This window comes from Mustela erminea, chromosome 4 (assembly GCF_009829155.1).
Source record: "Mustela erminea isolate mMusErm1 chromosome 4, mMusErm1.Pri, whole genome shotgun sequence".
NCBI classification, from domain to species: Eukaryota; Metazoa; Chordata; class Mammalia; order Carnivora; family Mustelidae; genus Mustela; species Mustela erminea.
Genome location: NC_045617.1, coordinates 147,131,474 through 147,151,976, shown reverse-complemented (window position 1 = coordinate 147,151,976; position 20,503 = coordinate 147,131,474). Strand labels below are relative to the sequence as shown.

General features: G+C 46.0%; 2 protein-coding genes across 8 annotated transcripts in view; both read left to right on the top strand.

The window, feature by feature from the left end:
- Positions 1-8,213, top strand: part of RIPOR2 (RHO family interacting cell polarization regulator 2) — a 215,494-nt gene extending 207,281 nt beyond the window's left edge. For 5 of the 7 annotated variants that reach the window (XM_032341266.1, XM_032341263.1, XM_032341259.1 and 2 more), the window contains 3 exons: positions 269-352; positions 1,393-1,483; positions 6,022-6,888. In XM_032341266.1, coding sequence (XP_032197157.1) covers positions 269-352; positions 1,393-1,483; positions 6,022-6,122 — 276 coding nt within the window. In that variant the 3' untranslated portion in view covers positions 6,123-6,888. Of the gene's footprint in view, positions 1-268; positions 353-1,392; positions 1,484-6,021; positions 6,889-8,125 lie in introns of those variants that run through there. The other 2 variants (XM_032341261.1, XR_004285260.1) reach the window with 2 other exon arrangements.
- Positions 8,214-9,496: 1,283 nt separating this feature from the next.
- On the top strand, positions 9,497-11,761 carry ARMH2 (armadillo like helical domain containing 2). The gene is made up of 2 exons (XM_032341267.1): positions 9,497-9,847; positions 11,253-11,761. The coding sequence occupies exons 1-2, from the start codon at positions 9,520-9,522 to the stop codon at positions 11,678-11,680; spliced, it is 756 nt and encodes a 251-aa protein (XP_032197158.1). The 5' UTR covers positions 9,497-9,519; the 3' UTR covers positions 11,681-11,761.
- The last annotated feature ends 8,742 nt before the right edge of the window (positions 11,762-20,503 follow it).

Here is a 20,503-nt window from a genome sequence, read left to right as displayed (position 1 = left end):
TTCCTTCTAAACCCTCCTAGCACTTTCCCTAGTCCTCAGGGTCCCTGGAAAGCTGCAAATGTAACTTCGGATCTTCCAACTTCAGATTCCCCAGGATCAGTGACCTGGTAAAATATAAGCAATTAATGTATTCAGTTAAGAGATAGCTCTTTTAGTAAACACAAACTTTTATGGCTTTTTTTTTTTCCTGCTCTGAAGGTGGTGTGACCTGTCTTATTTATAGGGATGCCGCTGAAGCTTACAAACGGTATCCATCCCTCTCTTTCAGGCCTTGCTCTACTACTGTGAAGTGCTGACCAAGACAAACCTCCAGCTCCAGAAGGCGGCTTGTCTGGCCCTGAAAAGCCTTCAGGTAAAACCCAGCCTCAGAGCCCCAGCGGGTCAGCTCTGAGCCAGTCCAGGCCAAGGACATGGAGCAGCTCTCTTCCCGTGTTCGGAAGCACGGGTGTTAGCAGCATGTCCGACCTCCTTTGCTGTGTAAACTGTGTATTCGTTTGGGGATATTTTTGTTCACTTTCCTTTTTCTTTTTCTTTTTTTAATTCTGTATTTGAATTCAGTGTCGTTAACATTGTACAAGTTCCAGGGGGAGAGCTCAGTGATGTGTCAGTTGTGTGATACCCGCTGCTTATTACATCTCCTTCAGGCCCGTCCCCCGGTTACCCCCTCCCCCACCCACCGCCCCCCCAGCAACCCTCAGGTTGTTTCCAGTGATTAAGAGTCTCCTATGGTTTGTCTCCTCTGATTTCGTCTTGTTTGAGTGTTTACAGTCCCGCGGAAGGACAGACGGTGGGACAGACACTTATTAAAAGGCCTGGGAGGGTGGGTCAGGGGCCAGAGCAGCACATGGCTGGGAACCGTGACCTGGTCTGACCAGGGGAGTCCTCACAGAGGAAGTGGTGTCTGAGAGCAATGGGCCAAGTATACGCTTAAGGGCCAGAACCCTGTCTTGTTCATCGCAGAGTCTCCCATGCCTGGCGAACTGCCCGGTTCAGAGAGTGCTGGATGAATGAGTGAAAAACACCCAGACAAGTTCCCACCACCGACCTTGGCTCTGCGCCTCTGTTTTGGTCTCTAAGCTAAACATTAGGAATCATTCCATTAGCGCGGTGTGGGGAGCAGGGAGGCACAGCGGAAAGGACTCCCACGAGTGGGCGCTCCTGGAGAGGCAGGCTAGTCGGTGGGCTTCCCCACGCCCGAGTCCTCTGAGAAATGGGGGACTTAGCGGATGGTGGGGGCTTCGTGCCAGGAAGGTCAGGTACTGCGCATCCAAGGAGACTGGGTGGGGCTCCCTGAGTGACATGGCCCTACTGTCCCCTCGAGCTTCGGGGTACTGCGCGCTCTGGGAGCCCCGTCACAGTTGTCAGCACTGTCTCACCACCTTCTCCCGGCAGGCCACTGAAAGCATTAGACTGCTGGTGACGTTGTGTCAGTCCGACACCGAAGAGATCAGAGACGTGGCCTCAGAGACCCTCTTGTCCCTCGGTGAGTTCTTTCTACCCACTTGTTTCCTTTCGGCGCTCTCGGAGGGAAGTGGCAGGAAAGGCTCCGTGTGCACTGTTTGAGCGGTTTCCCTTTGTGGGCTCTCTGCTCACACTCACACACAGCGTATGTCATGTACACAGGGTATGTCACACTCGCACACACAAAGTATGTCACACACGTGGGGTGTGTGACACATGGGGTATGTGATACACACAGGGCATGTGACACACCTGGGGTATGAGGAACTGGTCAATGTCCATGTTGCTTCAATGGCCTGTTCTCACCATCTGGCTGTTGAGGGGGAGGGTCGCTCTTTGGAGCCCTTCTCGATGGATCCGGGCATGCACTATCTGGAGCCGTGAGGTGGGGGCAGTAGTCAGGGATGCTGCTGGGACGGCAGGGCTGGCACTCGCGGGGCAGGGGGGCCGTGAGGGGCCAACATTGCGGGGCTGTGCCCCCAGGAATGCTGCACCCCCTGCTTCCAGGGCCTCACCCTGGCTCTCCGACGACCCCCTGGTTGCCCCCCGGGGCCAACGCCCACATGAACCCTGACACCAGAGAAGTGAAGTGTTTCTTCCGTTCTGGAATACCCAGATAAATCTCCCCCTTCGCATCACTTGGGAAAGCGTCCCGCCTACCGAGCTGCATACGTTTACTCCTGCTGCGGGGTGCCGAGGGTGGAGAGAAGCTTTCTTACTCCTGCCCCCAGAGAGACTTGTTGTTTTAATCCTACACCTGTTCTTAATGTGTAAATACCAGACTCCCGAAAGTCCTCAAATCTAATCCGGGTGATAATACTCGTTGGAAAAGAGCCACTCTGGCTTGACTAGAGTAGCTTAATAGCATAAGGGAGACTCTCCGGGCCTTTATGATGACCGTGAGAACCCGTCCATTGTGAGGCGTCCTTTCTTACAGCTACTGGTGTAGTAACACTTCCTTCTGCTATTGAATATGTCGTCTGCTGCGCAGAAATCCCAGCCAGCGTCTGTTGGTTTAAAGGATGAGACAGTTATTCCTTATGGCAGTCTTAGGCATACAGATTATTTAATTCCCTAAAAATGTGCCCAGGGTATTATTAGTTCGAGGTTCCTTTATCCCTTCATGCTCTGAAACCACGATGCAGGTAAGCCCGACGTTAGTGACGCAGAGCCAGCAGAGCCCCTCAGTCCAGTGCCAGAGGAAGAAGCCGGTTCCTGCTGGGTGTGCCCCGACACTCCCTTCAGCTGCACCCCCAGCAGTATCTCCAATTATTATTAAATAATTTAGTTATTTATTTCACAGAGAGAGAGAGAGAGAAAGCACGAGCAGGGGGAGGTGCAGAGGGAGAGACTAAGTAAGGAGCCCGATGTGGGGCTCGATCCTGGGACCCCGGGATCATGACCTGAGCCAAAGGCAGACGATTAACCAACTGAGCCACCCAGGCGCCCCTTCACCTTGGCTTTTCACCTGCGTGGGTCCCCCAGTCCCTGGGCCCCCTCACACCACCAGCTAGTGGTCCTCGACTCCAGCTGCGCATTCGAACCACCAGGGAAACTTGAAGATAGACCCATGTCTGGGCTCTGCTTCCAAAGATGCTGTTTCCACTGGCCTCGGCCCTGGGACTATTACAAGCCTCCAGATGATTCTAATACGTAACAAGTTTGAACTCAACACTCTGAATCCCGTTTGATACAGAAATCGAGTCTCACACAGATGGCTGAATCAGTAATTGTGCCCACCAGCTCCCTCTGCGATAATGGGGCTGTCCCAGTACTCACGTGCGGCTGGAGCATTTCCGTGTGGCTACTGTGAATGGGGAACTGAAGTTTAATTTTATTTAATTTTGAGTAGTGACCGTTTACATTTGCACAGTCACAGGAGACTGGTAGCCACCATGTTGGGCAGAACAGTTTCCCCATTAGCTGTGGACATTCCATTGCATCCCGGCTAGATCTCAGTCCGGTTTGGACCACACTGCCTGACGCCCCAGAGTGCCGGCCCTCTCTTCTTCAACATCCTACCTGCTTCACAGGGTTGTTAAAAGACCAGAGGAGGGGGCGCCTGGGTGGCTCAGTGGGTTAAGCCGCTGCCTTCGGCTCAGGTCGTGATCTCAGGGTCCTGGGACTGAGCCCCACATCGGGCTCTCTGCTCAGCAGGGAACCTGCTTCCTCCTCTCTCTCTGCCTGCCTCTTTGTCTACTTGTGATCTCTGTCTGTCAAATAAATAAATAAAATCCTAAAAAAGTAAAAAATAAGAAAAAAACAGAGGAGAAGCCAGCACAGACCACTGCGTACTGAATGTCTGTGGGGGAAGGTGGCCTGGTAGCCCCAGCCTAGTCGTGTCTCTGCAGTAAGGTAGAGGATTTGCTCTGGGCCGGGCACCGCATTGAGGGATCTGCATGGGTTAGCTCATTTAAACTTTTTTTTTTTTTTTTTAAGATTTTATTTGTTTATTTGACAGAGATCACAAGCAGGCAGAGAGGCAGGCAGGGTGGGGTGGGGGAAACAAGCTCCCCGCTGAGCAGAGAGCCCAATGCGGGGCTCGACCCCAGGACCCTGGGACCATGACCTGAACTGAAGGCAGAGGCTTAACCCACTGAGCCACCCAGGTGCTCCATATTCTGAGATTCTTAATTACGTTGTTTTCTAGGTGATGTTTAAATGACCAAGAAATTTTTTTATATGTTATATTTTGAAAAGTATTTATTTGTTTGAGAGAGAGAGAGAGAACATGGGCAGAGGGAGGGCAGAGGAAGACGGAGAAGCAGGCTCCCAGGACCCAGGATCCTCTTCCCCCTTCTCCCAGCCCCCTCCCCTCTGGTAACCAGCAGTGTGTTCTCTAGAGTGAAAAGAGTCTGCTTTGGGGGTTTGTCTCTTTTATCCCTTACAGAACAAGCAAGAACTTTTGAGGGAATGCCAGAGACTAAAAGAATGCCAGGGTGTGAGACAGAAGCTCTACGGGCATTTGATGGCCGTAACTTTGCACAATAAATTTCTTCCTGAGAAGTCATACAGAGTATATTTTAAGAGTGTTTAGGGATTTCAGTATGGCTGGTCCTTGACTTCAAAGCTTGAAACCTCTCCTGGACTTTTTGTTTGTTTGTTTACATGACCTAGCTGGCACATCTAAACACGTCTTTTATAAAAGCCAAAGTTAGGCTTTCACACTTGAGCTGAAACATCACTCTTTGCAAAGGACCCCTGCTGGGCTCGGTCACTTCCGTCAGTTGTCATCTCAAACAGATGACATTTATTGGCAAATTATTTGAATACTTCCTTCTGATTTTTCTGTCTAAAACAATGATTAGGAAATGGGGGGGCGGTGGAAATCACAGGCAAATAGCAGTAAGAAGCAGGCATTCATGCATTTAATACAAGAGGAACAAAGATGGGGCTGATGAGTTATGCTCAATCACAAGTTCATTGCGAAGAAAAAAAACTTTAAAAGATTCATGAAATTCTGGGAATACATTGATGTTAGTGGGTTTTCGAAAAGGAGTGTAATTATGGGTTTTATAATACATTGCAGTCCATGGAACCAGAAGCCTTTTGATCAACCAAAAGTTTGTTTTGCTTTTAGGGGCGGTACCTTTAAGCTTTTCAGTAATACATCAGATGGAAAAGTAGGGATTTGCCTGCATTTCAAAGAACATGGTGAACTCTTCTCTAAGCAAAGGCCACCAATTTTTGGAGATTTCTGTTGACTGTTTCTGCATGCCTTGGCTTTTTGGAGACAAATGTTATTTTTTTCCCCACCTTTTAAATTGCTTTGTTATAGAACCCTGTATTTGAAACAAAGTATTTACCCAAAACCCTGATACATAGAACGCTAAATACAGCACTTTTCCAGGTGAGACAGAGACCGCGACAGAGGGCCTGAGTTGGGCCCATTCCTACCATGCTCCTCCCACAGCAGCACCCACCCTGGATACCTTGGCCAACTAACCCTATTTAAGAAACCGCAACTATCTGGCCAGTTCCTAGTTTGCTCGTGGATATACTACAGTTTAGAAGAGTTCAGTTCTTTCCCTAGAGTCCCACAGAGTCTAGGTGGGTCCGGATTCCATCACAGTGCCTCCCAGGTCTGGGAGTCCATAGGTGAGCTGGGCCTTGATGTGCTCCTCCATAAAATGGGAGCATCTGCGCTTCTCCCTCATGGAGGCCGTGGGAGGATTAAATGAGCTAACCCGTTCTCTCTCAGTCTGTCAAATGAATAAATAAAATCTTAAAAAAAAAAAAAAAAAAGAAGGGAGGCTCAGTGGGTTAAGCCTCTGCCTTCAGCTCGGGTCGTGATCTCGGGGTCCTGGGATCGAGCCCCCGTCGGGCTCTCTGCTCAGCGGGGAGCCTGCTTCCTCCTCTCTTTAAATCTTTAGATCTTTAAAAAAAAAACTTTAAATCTTTAAAAAGAAAAGATTCTCAGAAGATGGTTTCCTTACCTAAAGTTAACATTAGTGAAATAACCTTAGTGATCCATTTCCAAACACCTGGTTTCATTTTCCTTGAGTGATGAATAAGAAAGTCACCTTCCAGCTGCCATTTGTTCTGATGTTCTGTGTGCAGGAGAAGACGGGCGGCTGGCGTATGAGCAGCTAGACAAATTCCCTCGAGACGGTGTTCCCGGTGGAGGACGCCATGGGACCGAAGTCGCTACGGCTTTTTAAGGAACTGTCCCCCACAGCTGTCTTCCTGAGTGGCCCCGTTCATCAAGCTGGTGCTGGGATCGAGCTGGAAGGCTTACGACTTGAAGCGAGATCTGCTGAGGTTGTCTGGAAATTCACAGGTTATAGATGGAATTCAAAATCGAGTTTCCCAGGACCCGGCTGCCTTTCCTTCAGCCAGGCGAATCCGGCTGTGTATTGCTCTGTAGATTATACTGTCCGTTGCGTCTGACCATACTTAGTAGAAGAGTCCATTTATCTCATACGTATGGATCTTTAAAACAGCCATCTTTGTACTTTCTTGAAAGTTCTTCTAGCAGCCTAAAATAGTCACGTGATGCTTTGATGACTGTCCTACGCCTTGCAGTTTTTCTCTGTCGTGTTCTCAGGGTTGAGTGGCCCCGTTAGCTGCCTAATTTCACCTTCATGCAAAGCACAAAAAAAGAATTTCTTCAAATAAAAGTTTGCCTGCAGAACTTGGTGAAAGGGACACATTGTAAGAAGTTAATGTTTCTTTTCATTTCATTTTCCTCAAGCCTCCACTACTTCTTTTGTTTCTTTCCTCCATCCTGAAAATCCCCAAAGCACGTTTCCATGATGGTTAAAAGACAGGTGGATTACGAAGACGTACCTTATGAAGATTATACCCGTACTCCTTAAAAAAGCATTCAAAGTTTAAGCTTTTTAAAACAAGAGCCATTTTTTTTTACAATACTTTTACAATAGAGATATTTTGCTGCTACGACCAAACGAAACCAAAAGTCATGGATTCAGAAAGCTGTGATGCTGTTTCCAGTAGAAGAATTTGGAAAATGGAGGACTCTTAATGGGGTGAGGGCAGAAGGATGATCCAAACCATCCTTGCTTCTGCAGGAATTGCCATGAGATTAAGAAGAAGGATAAACACAGGTTGAGTATGAGGTGTACGGTGTTTATCCTGGGACCGTCACTGGCCCCAGAGAAATCCTGCATCCCTGGGTGGGATCTCTTGGCCAAATCATTAAAATAATAGCTTCCTTTATTGCTTCCCTATCAGGGTAGTAAGCCCACTAAATAAAGGACAAGACCACTCAGTAGCTTTTCTTCCTCTTAAGAGTAGACAAGAAGGGATATGCCAAGATCTCAAAATAATATGTGTGAGTGTTATTTAAACTGTGCAGTATCAACCGTATTCTGGACGTGTTTGTATAAAATATCATTGAGGTGTCGTTTTAAATATTTACATTTTAGCAAGACCTTTAAAAACAACTCATATTCCATTTTAAAGTAAAAATTGTCGTGGTGTCTGGCTGACTCAGTTGGTAGAGCACATGACTCTTGATCCCAGAGTCATGAGTTCGAGCCCCACATTGGGTGTAGAGCTTACTTAAAATTTAAAAAACAAAAAAAAAAAGTAAAAATTGTTTGCCAGGCTTCCTGGCAAATAGTTCTTTCAACTGTGAAGTTATAATGTGTGTATATATTTGTATATTTATAAATATTATATATACATATATCTTTCATCTTAAAGGTACACTGTACAGTCTATAGTTAGTATATATAGTCTATAGTCTATGTTAAATGTTGAAATGATTCTTTTTATAGAAATTCAAATCACAATGTTACAGAGTTTTTTGTTTGGTTTGTTGGGTATTTTTTTCTAATTTTTTGAATATTGCATGAGTAATTCCATATCTTTTGTATTCATTTCTGCATTTTATTTTTGCTCGAAGGGGTGCTTTTAGTTTTGTGGCATTTGTACCCATCACTCTTTCAATCATGTAAGTTAAAATAAAAATTATTTTTGAATTATTAGTCTCACGTGCTGAGTCTGTTCTGTTTTTCCCATGCCCTCCTTACACTGGCATGGCCACAACACCGTACACCTCATACTCAACCTGTGTTTATCCTTATCTTGAAATTCCTTCTCTTTTAAACGAGGATCATAATATTTCCCTCACAGATTTGTTGTAAAGCTAGTGGAAGAAAAAAGAGCTGTGTTTCTGAATTGTGTTCTGTCTGAGCAGAGACGTGAGCCCCCAGAGGATGAAGGAGCCTTCATTCATGAGTGTTCCTAGCTGGAGCTCCACCAGCATCCTCGTAGACGGGCCCCTCAAATGCAGCTGTGAGCGTAAGTATCCACCGAATGACATTAAATACCAGTGATGGCTTTTACTGAGTCAGCAGAAAACCAGAGGAAGGGAGCAGCAGCAGGCTTGGAGAGGAGGACCAGGAAGTCTGACCGGGACACGCTGTATTGGAGAAGCCTCACAGATAACTAGATGGCGGTCAGGTTGGTGGCTGACTGTGTTTGGAGTTCAGGTGAGAGATCCAGTTAGAACTGGGGGTGGGGGTGCCGCTGGCTGGCTTGGTTGGTGGAACGGGTGACTCTTGATCTCGGGGTCTTGAGTTGGAGGCCCATGCTGGGTGTGGAGATACTTCAAGATAAAATGTTTGAGACAGATATATATATTAAATTGGGAGTTTTCGGCATATGGATGGCACTGGAAAGCCGTGAAAACTGGCTTATTTTATCTGGGAAGTATAGATTGAAACAAAGAAGAGCCTACAAGGCCTGAGCCTTGGGACAGTCTGCTATTAGAGGTCATAGAGAGGTGGAACCAGCAAAGGAAAATGGAAGGTGGCAAGCAGGAGAAAAATCGAATATGATAGCTTAGAAGTTAGGCAAAAAAAGCTTCTCAAGGAATAAGTCTCTAATGCCGAAGACTGAGAATTGGATTCCACAGAATGAAGGTCGTCAGTGAGGCTGACCAACAATCCCAGTAGATTCATGGGTTGGAAATCTGAGAACTACATTCAAGAGAGGATGGAAGGATATTTGAAATGGTGACTATGACACCTCTTTGAAGAGTTTTCATATTAAGGGGGGCAGAGCAATAACTCGGTGGAGGGGTTATATGAGGTCAAGAAAGTGTTTTGTGTTGTTGTTTTTTTTTTTGAAATGAGAAAACAAAACAGCCTGCTTGTTGATGAAGCAAATGATGCAGTCACAGCGGGAAAATTAGTTCAGGCAAGAGAAGGGCCACAGAGCCATCTCCCTGAGTGGGCCGAGGGGTGGCTGAAGTGTGCTGCGTGAACGGATCGATAGAGGACACGGGGAACATGGAGAAAAGGTCGGATTACGTGACAAACGGAACAGGGATAATCCTACGGAAGGAGGTTCAGTGCACACAGGCCAGCTCCTAGCAGGCGCTGCCCAAGCAGAGGTGCCCAGGCAGGAATGCGCCTCGTGTGTGTAAGGAGAAACCAGTGTGGTCGAAGCTGATGTGCTACGCACCAGAGAAGTGAAGGAAACTCGGTTTAGCGGAAATCATAGAGCGCCTTCGATGCCAGCCTGAAGAATCAAGGCGTCCCTGCTTCCCCCTGATTGGTGTGTCCCATTCTCCAGGGTTGCTAAGTGATGTGTTCCAGAGTTCTTGACTCTGAACTTCAGCTACTGCCCGCCACAGGCCCTTTTCACACCATGGCTAACACCCGTGCTTATGTGCAATGCTGGATGTGGATTTGCCACTATTTTGTGGGGCTGTATCGGCGCCTGAAGAAGTTCTGGAATGTCACCGTTAACCACTTTTTCATGAAGGAGAAGGAGGAAGAAGATGTTCCTTCAGTTGAGAGTATTTTTCACAAAGAAAAAATTGTGTTGCTTGGCCATTTATTAAAGAATGAATCTCTAGCCATTGAGAAGAGAGCTCAAGCTGCGTATAGAATCGGACTTCTGGCCTTCACAGGTACGGACTGAACCAGCTGGCTAACAGCCCTTCCGAAATCTTTTTGCTTATTGTAACACTGTAAGTTAGTGATTTTTTCAGAGCTCTGGTCTTAAGATGCCAGTGACATTTCCTTTGCCTACATTTTTAGTTCTTTGTAGGACCGAAGACATCGACCGATCATTTTCTCCTCGAGGATCTCTTGTTTTGAAAGAGGGAGACCATCAAATAAATGACAAAGAATTTTCCTACTTTTATTAAGTCTATCAAACTCCATCTAGGGACAGTCAGCCTAGACTGATCTCTTTTTTAACGGGCAAACGAGTTACCTAGATGGAGTTTGATAGACTTCGTTTTCCAAATGGTGTCCTTGAGAGAAAACATTTACCTTTTGCAAGGACCGAGGGGTTCCTAGGGGCCAGAATGCATGAGAACCACTGGCATAGAGCGAGAAGGAAGACAGGAGACTCCCATGGGGAGGAAGGGGAAATGGTGCCCACCGCCTGAGAAGGCCAGGTGCCTGTTAGCTCTGATTCACCATTTGGGGAAGAGCTGGCTATTTACAAAAGGGCCAGAATTCCTTAACTTGATGTTATGTAGCCTTAGTTATACTGATGGGAAGCAGGGAAGCGCTTGTGTCCAGGCTTCAGCGGTAGCTTTATCGTTGGCTCCAATCTTGGGCCTGTGGGACTGTGGTGGTGCCAGTGAGAGAAATCCAAGCCCTGTCCCAACTCCCGCCGCCAGAACCTGGCCAATCACGGCAGCTACTCCTCACCGTCTAAACAGTCTTCACCCCATGTTTTTGTGGCTGTATCTTCTTGGGGTTTGAGATTTGAACGAGGGGAATCTGGGGTTCCGGTGTATGATGAACGTAGGGTCTAGGACCAGGTTGGGTCAGAAACCAAAGCAAGGAAAATCTCGTCAGGTCACGTTGGTCCCGATCTTTAAGTGTTGGGCTGAGAGGTGAGAAATCAGAACGGAATAGCAGTGGACGGCAAGTCATGAAGAACCTCTTTCTCTCATCCATCAGATCCTGCTGGTTGTGAAGGGCAGCGTTTGGGTTTTCCTTTTGTTTGCTTGAATACTCTGGTATTTTCCAAGTACTGACGGCAGCGAGTCAGGAAGAAGACCACGAGAGAGCACGGCCGGTTCTGTTCACCTTCAGATACCGACCCCTGCGTGCTTGAATAACGGAACGAGGGAGCAGCCTTGGGCAGGCAGGGAATTTCCAGCGCTTTGCCTATTTTTTGCTTTCCAACACCCCTTTCCATGTTCACAGCAGCACAGCAGGGGGAGGGGAAAAAGGAAAGTGCAGATGAATCCAAGAATCAGTACACAGCGAAAAAGCATACGGAGGCTTCACCACTCCAATGTCCAGAGCTCGTAGATAAACCAAATACTTCTGAAGTGCCAATTTGTTTTGCAGGAGGACCGACCGCTGGGAAGTTCGCCACCGAGTACATGAAGGAAGTGGCTCACTTGTTGAGAGATCGTGAGATGCCGCCCAAGGCCAAGGTCTTGCTGCTGCAGAGTGTAGCCTGCTGGTGTTACTTGAACCCCGTGAGCCAGAAAAGAGCCAAACATTTGAAGTTTATTCCCATCCTCACTGAGATTTTTGAGGACAAACTCGACTCTACCGTCAAAAGTGAAATAAACAGCAGCCTCCTGGTTAAATTTTGGACTTGCTACGTGCTCTCCGTCATGACGTGCAATAACCCGTCTTGTATGAAGGAGCTTAGAGACTACAATACCCTGAAATACCACTTGCAAATACTGGCGACCGAGAACTGGGCTGGGTGGCCTGAGAATTTCGCGGAGGTGTTGTATTTCCTAGTTGGTTTTCACAGGAATTAATGTCTCTCGAGGCAGGGGCCCCGTGCAGCGGACTAGGCTGCTGCGGTAGCCTGGAAAGTGGAAATAAATTAATAGAAAGTCGATACAGTCTTCTTCGGGGTTTCCTTTTAGGTAGTTAAGAAATTCTGTATAAATCTTCAACAGTTACTGGAAAAACGAAACATATGAAAAGCGCCGCTGGTTAAAAGGACCTCATGAGAATTAGGTTCATAGTATGGGAATTCATTGAAAGTTGAGACGTGTGTACCACTGTTAGGAGCTACAGTATGTTTGGTGGTTATTAGATGACATTAAGCCAAGGCACCTAGAAATGCCGAATCCTAACCAACCCACAGCTCCCCCTCCTGGAGGACACTCTCACCCCGCCCCCCACCCGTATCTTTTCAGCCCTAATGATTTCGGTCCCGCTCTCCAGCTGCCGCCCCTTTGGCAGAGAGAGGGTCTTCTCGCTACCAGAACGTGATCTTGTGATCTCGTTGTTGGTGGGGCGGCTGGAAGTTTGGGGGAATTAACACTCCAGAAAAGCAGCCCTCAACTCCCCTGATCGAGCTCCAGATGGAGATGGGGTGCCATGCCTTCCGACACCTAGACAGGCTCTTGGGTTTTCCTACAAAGATGTGCACCCTCCCTATCGGTTCTGTTAGGGACTACGTAATGCAAAACCTGCACTTGACTTCGGTGTTCCCCAGGCTCGTGAAAAATTATTGCAAAAAGTAGTGTTTATCACAAGTGCCTAAAGGATGGGCTCCTGTGGTTTCTCCAGCTACACTAAGAGGCGCCCCCAGCTGACGCTGCAGCCATCATGGGCTGACTGGATACTTTGCTTTGTCACAGACTAGCTTTGACGGCGCTGGGCTTCGACTTCACGCTTCCAGCTCGCCTGAGAGCCTGTTAAACAGGTGGTGTGGTTCTGGGATCCGGGCTTGTATTTATTCAGGAATGCTGAGCGGGCCGCAAGTCACACCACGTGGACTCCTCGGGCCTCTCGGGGGACGTGTTCTCAGCCCTTCGACCAGGCGGAGCTGTGTTCTGCTGAGCGACCGTATGTTCTCATCCGTGCTGGATTTTGTGAGCTCAGAGTTTCTCCAACCAGAATCCCATTCATTTATGGTGGTAGATTAAAGGTTGGAAATTGGAAGTCCCATTGAGAGACTGGGTCAGGGTGAGAAATTGCTTTTTTTAAAAATGCTTTTTAAGTTAAATTTTAATGTATTTCAAAGTAATGCATGATTTTAAAAGTCAAATAATGCAAGGCCTCTGGTGGAGAAATAGCAGTCCCAGACCCCCTCCTGAGCCACACTCCCCGAGGGGACCGTTGGAATTCTTTCGGCTGTTTCTTCTGGTATTTGCTTACCTCCATAGTTCTAAAGAGTTCACATAGATTGCTAATTTTTTTAAAGATTTTATTTATTTATGAGAGAGAGAGAGAGAGAGAGAGCAGGAGAGGGCAAGCAGGGGGAGCTGCAGAGGGAGAGGAAGAACCAGGCTCCTCCCTGAGCAGGGAGCTAGACACGGGGCTCAGTCCCAGGGGTTCATGACCCAGAGCCAAAGGCAGACACTTAATGACTGAGCCACCCAGGTCCGACTTACACATTGCTAATTTTTTCCCCCAATTTTAGGTATTTTTCCTTTTATTTCTTAATAGGACAGATAAGGACTTGGGGTTCTAACCCTGCCCCTCCTCTTCCTCTCTCAAGAATAATTGTGCCATCATTGGAAGAGGCATTATCTGGGACGCCTGGGTGGCTCAGTCGGTGAAGCGTCTGCTCAGATCATGATCCTGGGGTCCTGGGATTGAGCCCAGCTTTGGGCTCCTTCCTCAGAGGGGAGCCTACTTCTTCCTCTTCCTGTTTCTCTCTCTCTCTCTCTCAAATAAATAAAAATCTTTTTAAAAAATCAGTTAGGGGAGCCTGGGTGGCTCAGTGGGTTAAAGCCTCTGCCTTCAGCTCAGGTCATGATCCCAGGGTCCTGGGATCGAGCTCCATATCGGGCTCTCTGCTCAGTAGGAAGTCTGCTTCCTCCTCTCTGCCTGACTCTCTGCCTACTTGTGATCTCTCCCTGTCAAATAAATAAATTAAATCTTTTAAAAAAATTAAAAAATCAATTATATCCCTTTTACTTACCTATGTAACTTGTTAATTAAAATAAATAGAAATATTTCAGTATTTTTTCAGGGCTAAGTTGTATCGTGTAGTATGAGTTTCTTCTTCCTACAACTCTGTTTTCTCTGGAGTCTTGTTTCTTTGTTTTGTGGCTTCAGTTTCACTAATTGATTCCTACGCTGTAGAGCTGTTCTCTGCTCTCAAAAGCTTTACACGGAGGCAGCGGAGGCCGCATCAGCTCTGGCTTCCTCTCGAAGGCCACCCACCGTCGCAGAGCCCTCCGTGCTCTTGTTCCGATCTGGGCCTGCCACCCGGCTACCAGATATTTTAGGGTTTCCCTTCCATACCCAGGAATCCCCGCTGCCCCTCCTATGTAGGACCCTCTGTTTCTACTAGTGCTTTCCTTTTTTTGGCCCACACCCACATTTGGATTTGGAGCAAGTTTTCCACTAGTATCCTCAGGAAGAATGATGAGATGAAATTTTGGAGATCTACCCTGTGTTGTTCCTGAGTGATCTCGGGCCTCAGCCTGCCTTTGACCCTGGAGGAGCCCCAGAGGCCATGGAAGCCCCCTCTCCTCAGAAGGGAAGAGCCAAGCTGAGCTCATCCCATTTATTTTCCCCCCGACGCCTTCAGTCAGCGAGGACACTTGCCTCTGCTGAAACCAGCAGTGTGGGTCTTGGAGCTGCCCACTCCTGGGAGAAAACATCAGATTTAGAAAAGTCGCAGCTTCTTCTGTATCTTTCCAGAGGTATTCTATCTACACAAGAAAATAGACCTATATCCCTTTTCTTAGTCTTTTTTGTTTTAACATCATTAACATTTTATTTACATGAATACTTTGTTTTTCCTAGAGTTCACTCATGTTTAAAGTGAAGTATAATTAACACACAGTGTAAGATTAGTTCCAGGCGTATGACAGAGATTTATCAGTTCCGTTCATTACTCAGTGCTCGTCACCGTAAGCGTCCCTTCAGCAGCCGGCAGTCTGTTCTCTGTATCTAAGAGTCTGTTTTTGTGTTGGTCTCTGGTTTTGCTTCATCTGTTCCTTAAATTCCATGAGCGAAATCATATGGCATTTGTCTTTCTCGGACTTATTTTACTTAACATTCTATCTCCTAGGTCCATCCATGTTGTTGCCAATGGCAATAGTTCCTGCTTTTTTTATGCCTGAGAAATATTCCATAATATGTGCGAGATATATGTATATTTCTTACATCTTCTTTATCCGCTTATCTATCTAGGGACCCTTGGGTTGCATCCATATCCTGGCTATTGTAGATAATGCTACGATAAACATAGGGGTGCATACACCTTTTCAAATTAATGTTTTCATTATCTTTGGATAAATATGCAGTAGTGGAATTACTGGATCATAGCGTAGCTCTATTTTTCTTTTTAAGATTTCATTTATTAATTTGACACAGAGAGAGAGATCACAAGTAGGCAGAGAGGCAAGGGGGGCGGTGCTGGGCGGGGGAGCAGGCTCCCTGCAGAGCAGAGATCCCAGGACCCTGAGATCATGACCTGAGTGAAGGCAGAGGCTTAACCCACTGAGCCACCCAGGCGCCCTGGGTAGCTCTATTTTTAACTTTCTGAGCAGCCTCCATGCTGTTTTCAACAGTGGCTGCACCAATTCACATTCCCAACAACAATGCACGAGGTTGTCTCTTTGTCCAGATCCTCACCAACACTTGTTTCTTGTGTTTATTTTAGCCCTGCTGACAGACATAAAATGACCATCTCTTTGTGGTTTTCATTTGCATTTCTCTGATGATTAGCGGTGTTGAGCATCTTTTCATGTGTCTCCCCGCTGAGCAGAGAGCCTGATGTGGGGCTTGATCCCAGGACCCTGAGATCATGAACTGAGCCGAAGCAAAGGCTTAACCCACTGAGCCACCAAGGTGCCCCTGGCTATGTTTTCTTCTACAAGCTTTAGGGTTGCAAGTCTCACATTTAGGTCTTTAATCCATTTTGAGTTTATTTTTGTGTGTGGTCTAAGAAAGTGGTCCGGTTTCATTTTTTTGTGTGTAGCTGTCTAATCGTCCCAGCACCATTTATAGAAGTTTGGCTTTTCCCCATTGTATGTTCTTGCTTCCTTTGTCATAGATTGGCCATAAAAGCATGGGTTTATTTCTGGGCTCTCTGTCCATTCTACTGACCTACGTGTCTACCTTTGTGCCAATACCATATTGCTTCGAATACTACAGCTTTGTCGTAGATCCTGTGGTCTGGGAGTATGATATTTCCAACTTTGTTCTTTCTTGAGATTGTTTTGGCTCGAGGGGGTTTCTGCAGTTCCATACGAGTTTTAGGATTATTTGTTCTAGTTCTGTGCAAAATGTTATACATACCAAGACTTTATCTTGGTCTTGGTTTTGTATCTTAAAGAGTTTCTTCTTTTCTACTGCTTCAAAGCAGTCCATTGTATGACTGAACTGTAATCTATATTGGCTTAAAAACATGGACATTTAGATTATCCCCACCTTTTTTTTTTTTTTTTTAAGATTTTATTTATTTATTTGACAGAGATCACAAGTAGGCAGAGAGGCAGGCAGAGAGAGAGAAGGAAGCAGGCTCCCTGCTGAGCAGAGAGCCCGATGCGGGGCTTGATCCCAGGACCCTGAGATCATGACCTGAGCCGAAGGCAAAGTCTCAACCCACTGAGCCACCCAGGCGCCCCTATCCCCACCTTTTGATAGGTTAAAATTATAATACCTTTAATATAGATCATTTCACACACATGTGAATGTATCTGTGGAACACATTTCTAGAAATATCTGGCTTAGCCATACTTACATTTTCATTTCTTTTCAAGTTTCTTTCTGTGCCCTGCTTTGGCATTTTCCCCTTACCTATCCTTGACTAGTAACTGTCTTCATTGGGGTGAGATTATGTCTTTTGTAGTTTATTATCATTTTCCATGGGATCTAGAGAGACCCAGGAGCTCAGCGGCTATGTTTGACTCACACGCTTAACCCGAAATTGCTGGGGCCCCTCTGCTGTCAATGCGAACTTTGGGTTAACATTTTATCTACAGAGGAGTAGCTTGTAAGGCAGTCTGTGTATATTGCTGTATTCAAGTTCTTTTTTGGTCTCTGGCACACCTGGAAGTGGAAGGTGGGAAAACATAAGGCTCAGACCTGGGCCTTGGGGCATTTTTACGCTAAGCCTTGAATTTAAAACTGGTTTGCCGAAATTCTGACAATCAGTTATTTTCCTTTGTTGCCCCTTATTACTCCATCCCTCCCCAACATTTGAGTTCTCCTCAAGACTTTGAGAGCAGGGACTGCATTTGGAAGATGATCTAAGGAACTAGCAACAGGGAAGGGAAGAAAGCGGGTAGCAGGCGTGTTGTCAAGAAAGTTATACTGTAGGTGGATGGCACTTGTGACCCTGCTGAGGACCTGCTCTGGTAAATACTCAGCAAACCCACATCTCACAGTTATCCCACCCAGAGGCCCCGGGAGCTCGGCTATACCAATTCCTACTGTTCTTGGTTGACCTAATGACCTAATAATTAGCTAAAACCTAAAAGTGAGCTCAAGTATCTTAAAGGCAGAAGGGTGAGCGGGGGGTCAGTTTTCTAAACAGAGAAAGTTGCCCCAAGGATATGTAGTGGACGTGTGTCGTGCTCTGGCTAACTGGAATCAATTCTTTCCTCTGGCGACACTAATTTCTCGTGAGGAGCCAGCTGGCCCACAGTGTCCTCTCAAGAGACTGTCACCCAAGCTATCTTGCCCTCCCAAGGAGCGGCCGCATAAGCCAATCTCGCCATCTCAGGAAGGGGAGACATTGTTGATGAGGGTGTGTTAGAGGATGCCCTGTGCTGGTTTCTGCTTCTTCAGGACCATTCTGTTCTCCCAGGGAATTCCATTTTTGTTCATGGTAGACAAGGATAGTTTCTGTTTTTTACAAAGAACTCTGAGGAAGGCAGGAAGAGACCCATGTCCCAGAACCTTTTAAGAGTATTTTTGCCACATCTCTTGTGTAACGCTTACTTCTCAGCAGATTCTCTCACCCCCCACCCCCAAACACACACTGTTTTTAAACTTGTCTGTGCTCATAGGTAGAAAAGCAATTAATTTAGGGTGATTTTAAAATCTGGCCACTTAATTTGTTTCTATTTGCTCTTGGGATTTTCTTATGTAAATGAGTTTTTTCCTTCCCATAATTAGCTTTCTTTGATTTGATTGCCCCAGGCTGAGACCTCAGAAATAATAGTCATTGTGGCCCATTCTTCTCTAGTTTGTGACCTTACAACTGTTTCTAAAGCTTCACCATTAATGAGTCACCATGTGATGTTAGGTGTAGGAAGATAGCTTTTTATCAAGTTAAAATTTCTTCTTTCCCTAGCTTAGCTGTTAAATTTTATCGATGCTGTTTTATTAGGATTGTGGGCTCTTCCCCTACAATGTAAAGAATTTTAAGTGTGTACTAATACTGAAACAAACTTGCATCCCTGGGATAATCCCCAACTTGGTCATCATGTTTTATCTTTTAGTAGATACCTGGATTAGATTTAACATTTTGTTTAGGACTTCTCCAAACCCTTTTGTGGGCCATCCTGGTTATTTTAGTACTCAACGCTGATCTTACAGAATGTACTGACTAGTTCACTCTAATCCAGGCTTCACACATAACATTTTTCCAGTTGGTTGTTGACCTGTTGCCATTATCCTCACTGTAGCTCCCCTGAATTTAAGTCCACTTCGGGAGCGATTGACCTATGACCTTGTCTTCAAGGCATTTCATTGAGGTGTTCTGACATTTGATACCTAATTAAAAATCAGACTCATTAAGTAAATTCTTCCAAATTCTCCGTCAAGTAGGGTCACAGTTCCCAGACACAGGAGACTTAAAAATCCAACTCCACAACCACTCCCCACAAGGTCCTTAGGCAACGATTTGGTTTCTGTCAAGGTTCCAGTTTTATCTAAATGGCAGCGAACAGCAGGGACTCTCACCTGCTTTCTTCCATGCAGCATCACTGACATTTGCCCATGTTGTTTTTGCCAACCGTTAGTTTTTTATTCTGCTGTGTGGACAGACCACAGTCTGTTTATCCTTTCATTTCCTGGTGGACATTTTGGCTACTACAGATAGAACAGTGACAACGTGCAGACTAGTCATCGTGTGGACGTGGGCTTTCATTTCCGTTAGGGAAACATGCCTGGGAGTGGAATGGCTGGAGGCTGCGGAATGTTTAGCTTGTGAGAAATGACCAAACACCTTCAGAGCACGTGTGGTGTTTAACCTGGCCACCAGCCCTGCAGGAGATCCACTTGCTTCCTCAGCGTGACACGCAGGACAGCCATGTTTGTTCTGCAAACGTCATTCTGAGAGGTAAGCAGCCGCTCACTCACGACAGAACAATGGGCGTTTCCCTAATGACTGAGGACGCCATGTCTGGTCACGTGCTTGTTCGCGGTCTCCGTCCTTTGGTTAGGTGTCCAAATTTTCCCCATTTTAAAAGCGAGTCGGTCTACTTACTGAGTTTAAGAGTTCTTTATAGATACAAAGGTTTTGTTGGGGTTTTCACAAATATTTTCTCTCAGTCTATGGTTTGTCTTTTCATTCTCTTTAGTCTTTCAAAGAGAAGTTTTTGATTTTTACCAAGTTCAATTTACTATATAATTTGTACTTTGTGTGGCTTTTGAGAAATCTTTGCCAAATCCCAAGTCACTTTAACTTTCCCCTTTATTTCCTTCTAGATTAATAGTGGTAGCTTTTACATTAAATTATACCCTCACTTCCCTTTCCCTCTTTGCTCCCCACCAAATCCTGGCAATCCAACTTTGGCATTTTCTAGAAATACTATTTGCCAAGTAACCCTCTTCTGCTAAGCTGTCATCATTCTAATAGCCTCTCAGCTGACTGCCTTCTATCCTTAACCTGTAATATTCTTTGGATTATTTTTTACTGTAGTAGAAAACACCTAACATTAAATACACCGTCTTAACTGGATCTTGGGCTAGTGGCCCGTACCTAAAACATAGAGCTGCACTAACACCATGAGCCTCTTCTTCAATGTACATGGAAGTTCAGTTCCTCATTCACACTAGCCACATTTCGAGTGAGCACTCGAAATGCCACGTGTGGCTCACTGGCCATCACGCTAGGGAGCAAAGGTATTTCTAACACCTGTTTTTTGGACAATGTTGCTGTATACGAATAATCGCTTTCATTTTTAAAGCATTTAGTTCAGGCACCGTAGTTATGTTTTAACCCTCAAATAACATTGAGGTAGACTAAATATGAGGTAAGAACATCCAAGTTCTATCAGGATAAGTATCTTACCTAAAGGAATCCTTTAAAGCTTGACAAAGCTCTTTACTGCCAATCTATGCAAAACACACTTGAGTGCTTCTCACAGGACATATTCCATCCCAATGCCACGTACTTAGTAAACAATTTCCTTTGTCCTTTTCTTTATTTGAAACAGTACACATGGGAAATCCCTAATTAAGGCATCCTCTTGCTTCTTCCTCAGTATACATGCTCTATGCCCTACCGTATGTGAAACACGTGAAGTAAAAGCTTCACCTCCCGTCCACATCCACAGCACATCCCTGCATCCAAGTGGATGTTCGCCTGCCCCCACTTCTCTGGACAACAGTCCCCACCCCCCACTACTGTCAACTTCCGAGAAGAGTCTGATTATTCCAGCCAACTGGTCCTATTCCTGGCTACTTGGATCCACGCGGGGAGCTTCTGATCC